We start from the raw sequence: 5,435 nt of genomic DNA, 5'->3' as shown, positions 1-5,435 counted from the left end.
CTTAAACAGGATTTACTATGCATCTGCCCCTTCCTGGCAGAAACCCGAAGAACGGTCCTTCGGGAAGCCCTTAGGAAGGAACAAAAAAACGTCAGGCAGAATAGCAGTCATCCAATGCCTTGGAGGACCATCAATCCAACTGTCCTGTAGAGCTATAAATTTATTGAAAATTGCGGCAAGAGAACTGGAAAAAAAAGAAAACATTAACTGATTTAATAAGTTTTGGCATAACCAGTCTTGAAATCCACTAATGGTATCGACTGTACATTTTATATTTATTTTTTGTTAACCTAATTGCTGAGTACATACCTCTGCGTGTTTCCCACCCTATTATGATATTTTTATGAAATCAAATAAAAGTATTTATCTCTGTCAAGTCACAAAAAGCTAGGTGATGTAGAAAAATGTATACTTTGTTGACATTTTGGAAACATCTAAATTTTACACAAAAAATAAATATTCTTATGTTCATATATTCAAATATCCCTATGTATTTAAAGTTATGCCTTCAAAATGCATTTAAAAGCCTTAAATAGATTCCAACTTTTTATTTCAAAACATATTTTGTCAAATGTTAAGTTGCTGTGACACTGAGATCTTTGTATTCACGAATTAACATAATAATGTTGCTTTCATTAACATTTCTGCAACCATTCCTCTTGTGAAACAGTACTGCAAATAAATGGTTGTGTCTTTGAAAATCTTTTTTTCAAAAAGCCTTCTTCTAAAACACTTGCAACAAAACTGAACTTTGGAAAAACTTAACACACAGTTTGGGATCCTGACATCAGTGAATGTAATTGCTTTGCAATAGTAGTTTAGAAAACGACTTTCTTTTTTATTGGTTTAGCACTTTGAAATTATGCAGCCTATTTGCAGTATCATAAGTTACGTTGCTTTCTTTGATTTCCTCAGAGCTTTTTTAAACTCTGTATTATTCAAACAGTATATAATTGGGTTACACAGTGGAGTAACAGCGACATATGACAAAGACATTATCTTATTGTCCTTAGTTGAATATGTGGACGTCGGCCGCATGTACATAGAACAGAGCGATGCATACAATAAAACAACCACAGTGAGGTGGGAGGCACACGTGGAGAAGGCCTTGTCCTTCCCACTCTTAGATTTGATTTTCATAATTGAAGCAGCAACTTTGCTATAAGATATGATGATTAAAATAAATGACGTCACTCCTATTACAACTCCACAGATGTAAATGAGTGTCTCAACGCTTAAAGTGTCACTGCATGAAATCTTTAACAGGGCAGTCAAATCACAAAAAAAATGGTGAATTATGTGGGAATTGCAGAAAGAGAGCTTGGACAATAGCACCATGTGTGGAATTCCAGTTAGAAGACCAACTCCCCAGCATCCAGAGGCCAACAACATGCACACAGCCTTGCTCATGATGGTCATGTATCGCAGGGGATTGCAGATAGCGACATACCGATCATAAGCCATGACTGTGAGGAGAAGGAGCTCAACCGTTGCCATGCCGATGAAAAAAAACAACTGTAGCAGACATTTAGTGAAAGATACCTGTGCGCCCTCCAGAAAGAAGTGGGCCAGCAGCGGTGGAAAAATTACTGAAACGTAGCAGATATCGAGAAAAGACAAATGTGTGAGGAAGTAGTACATAGGTGTGTGCAGATGTGAGTTTGAATAAATTGTTGCCAATATCAGAAGATTTCCTGCTAGAGTTAACAGATAAACTATTAAAAATGCAACAAAAAGTGGAATTTGCAACTGTGGAATATCTGAAAATCCAACAATTAAAAAATATTCAGGGGAGCTCATATTTTCTTTATTCATTTATCCAGCAATGCAGAAATGCTAGAAATGAAAGATACCCTGTGGATAAAATACATTTAAGTTAATTGATTTGATTGATTGATACAAAACATAAACAAAAAATTAAACTAGTAAATGTAACATTGTGAGCACAGAAGTACTAATCTGACATATAGTTATGTTTTCTCTCCTCATCTAACGTGCAATACTACTTTTCTTGATGAAATATGTTTTCTTCCTAGACCTGGGACACTGAGAGTGCCGCTCATAAAACTGGTAAAGGCAGGTTTCATTCTTCAATCATAGGTCAAACAAAACATTTTTTATTTACAGTAACAGTTATTTGTCACATTTGAATATGGATTACTAGAGTAAGTAGAAATGTTTCCCTCAATGAATCAGAACAATCAGTAACCATGTGTTACCGCTTTTAAAACATTATACAGTAGACCCGACAGAAGCTTCTAATTATCATATATTTCTCTCACTCCTGTTATCCAAACTCATGGAGAAAGCTATCAATAAATAGATTTCAGACTATTCGGAAATTCATTCTATCTTGACAACTAGCAGTTGGTCTTCTGCACACAGTCCTGTAACCGCTCTGCTTGCTGCTACTGATGATAATAGTATCTGTTGGAAAAGGAGGCTCTGTGTCCCCTATCTACTTGATGTCTTATTGATAAAGTAAACAGACTAAGTTGCACCTCAACTTAAGCATAAAGGTCTCCTATCAGAAATACCCACCATATATGGTAATCGAGGAACAACGCACAGTCATCTCCAGGATTGAAGGAAAGATGTTTCAGGAACCTGCACCTGTTACAGATAATTGGTAGGGGCTCAATAAATGAGGGTACTGCATTTTTCCTTGTTTTCATTATGTTGAAGGACATATGCTTTCCAATCTATCCAGGCCATGTGGAGGCGGGTACTAAGCTGTAAGCAGTTTAGTAATGTTTGAAGCAATAGAAGATAATTTACCTACATCATTGACCTTAGAATGTGACCGCAGAATTCCTGCAATGAAACTATGGAGGACAAATGTCTAATGGTATCAACTCAGAAGACTGCCCAAAGATACCATATCAGGAGTCATTAGTAGGACAACAGGGTTTCAATTAAATTGGCAGAGGCAAACTGAGCTGCTGGAAAAGCAGCTCTGAAGGGACATAAGATGTGTGAAGAAAACATCCTAGAAACAAAAACTAAAGGTGAATAGAGCAGGTTGGAAGCTTCGTTTAGGAATCAACAATGTTATGAACATCAACTGACAGTCTATCATTGTAAAGCACCAGAAATTAAACTTTCACTCTCAATTCCTCTTCACTGTCAAAGGTGAGATTGTCCCCTCAAAACTAAAAATGGAGCAATTACAGACAGACTCCTTGTAGCCTAATTTAAGAAGAAAGATGCACTATCATTAAAATCCACTTTTTATGTTACCCCATGAGCACTGCATACGCATACCCATAATTTAATGAGATATGTTGATTGCTTCGTTTAGGAACTATGTTTCTCAGAGCACTTGGATACCTCAATTGCTGTAGAGGTATGTACTAAATGTACCTGTCAAAAGTAACTAGTGATGGCCCAATATTGGTGCTGGAGTTTTCCATGTGTTCATTATTTTGAAGGACAGATGTTTTCACATCTATCAAGGCCAGACACAACCATGTGGAGTTGGATACTAAGCTATATGGACTTTTCTACTTTTTAAAGCAATGAGAGAAGGGTACTACACGTTCAATGTCTTCGATCTAAAGTAGGAATCTCTATTGGAAACTGAGCTCACTTTTCAGAGAAAGATGTAGGTTCTACACTTGTGATGAAGAGGCTCTCAGCCTACATGTGCTGCCCTGACCTCCACCGCTTCTCCCAAATGAACACCCTCAAGTCAAGTGTCTGCTCATCAAATCCCCCTCAGAAGATGAAAAGTTAGATGTTAAAGAAGGGACAAGACTTTTGTATACTGTGGCCTTCTGCCACCACACCCTGGCTATACCCCCTAAAGTTCAGCCTATCACTGATAATCTATGCTGCATAGGGTTTTACTGGGTGAAAGAATTCAACATTATGTGTGTGCTCCCGGCATTAAGAGTGACAAAAGGCAGCTCTGCCACCTCATGCACTGTGCCCATTTCCTACTGAAGACAAATGTTGCTTATAAGCTATATATATATATTATATTCCACTCTTCAAAAGCCTAGTCAAAGCAATGTTACTTTTGTAACTCACTTGAAGAAATGTGCTCATCATTGTGAGTTCAATAATTACAGCAATAAAGGTACTTCATTCTCAAATTATTTAAGGCTGTGAATGCACCCCTTTTTGTAAAAAGTTGCTACAAAAAGGTATAAACTAGAAGATACACTGACAACCTCAGTTGTGGGTGTATAAAACTTCCAATATTGTTGATGGGTCTGGCATCTCACTGAAAGACCTGTGAGTGAATAGAAGGGGGTCTTGATGCAAATTCTGCCAACCACTGTGGTTTCTGTGAACACACTCAGGAGACTTCCCAGCTGTATGCAGCCTTTGTAACGGCTGTAGGAAGAAAGCCATTTTTAGAGTATCTGCAGGACATGGAGTGATAGTAGGCTTTGCCAAAGGCCTCCTCATCACCCAGACCAACAAATAAAACCACAGACAAGCCCAAAGCACATTGCAAAATTAGTCAAGAAAATACCATTTGACATTAGCTGCTCCACCTCTCCATCTACTTAAAACACCTTTTTACTCAAGCATCTGGCTGAGGCGTATCTTTCAATTAGTACGTCCAGTGTCCACGTTTTGTGATACTGGCTGTGTCTCAGTGACAGTAGACAGACACTGGACCCTTTTGTCTCTGGCTCTCCTGCTGGATGGCTAAGAAAGCCAAGCATAGTGCAAAAAGCTTTGGTCAGACTTAACCTTGTGGTAACAAGACTTCCATAGGAGTGTTATTCTGGCTGCTTGGGGAGGTCCCATCGTGATGTAATGACGACGGGCCCGCCAGACCAATCCTGGCTTTTGGGACTGTTGGTCAAGCATCCACTATTGCAGTTATAATTGTGGTTGAACTCACTCTAATGACTTTGGGCCAGATGTATCAAAGGGTTTTATGTCGGAAAAATGAGTTCCTTTACAACGCCTACCTGAACAACGTGGTCTCTACTCTGACCACGTCTTAACCATGACTAGCTTTCCCACGCATTCCTTTACCACGATTTCTCGTGGTGAAGGCATGCATGGTAAACAGCTATCCGTGGCTGAGTTTACCACCCCCCCTTCTCCCCTTGTGCCCTATACATACTCCCAACCTCCTTAAAACTACCCCAAGCCCCCACCCCTAAAACCTACCTCAAACCCATCAACCCCCTAAAAACTAATCTGAACCCCTCTCAACCTTAACAACTACCCCTAACCCCATCCCACCCCCTACAAACGACCCCTTAAAACTACCCTGAATCTCCCCACCCCTAAATACTATCCCTAAAACTACCCCGAATCCTCGCACTCCTACAAACTATCATAAACCCCCACTCCCTAAAAACTAACTTGAACCCCTCCTACCCTAAAAACTAGCAGAGACCCTCCCACCCCCTAAAAACTACCCTTTAAAACTACCCCAAACCCCCACCCCCTAAAAAGTAACCCGA

The 5,435-nt window shown here is 39.4% G+C and overlaps 1 protein-coding gene across 1 annotated transcript; it reads right to left on the bottom strand.

Moving 5' to 3' along the window:
* Window positions 1-888: 888 nt before the first annotated feature.
* On the bottom strand, window positions 889-1,815 carry LOC146813156 (olfactory receptor 5V1-like). Its single transcript, XM_085614720.1, has one exon. It carries the CDS (start codon window positions 1,813-1,815, stop codon window positions 889-891), a length of 927 nt encoding a protein of 308 aa, XP_085470846.1.
* Window positions 1,816-5,435: the final 3,620 nt, after the last annotated feature.

The sequence above is a fragment of the Triturus cristatus genome, chromosome 7, assembly GCF_964204655.1.
Source record: "Triturus cristatus chromosome 7, aTriCri1.1, whole genome shotgun sequence".
NCBI lineage: Eukaryota > Metazoa > Chordata > Amphibia > Caudata > Salamandridae > Triturus > Triturus cristatus.
The sequence above is the reverse complement of the archived record's forward strand: the minus strand, read 5'-3'. Positions and strand labels throughout refer to the sequence as shown.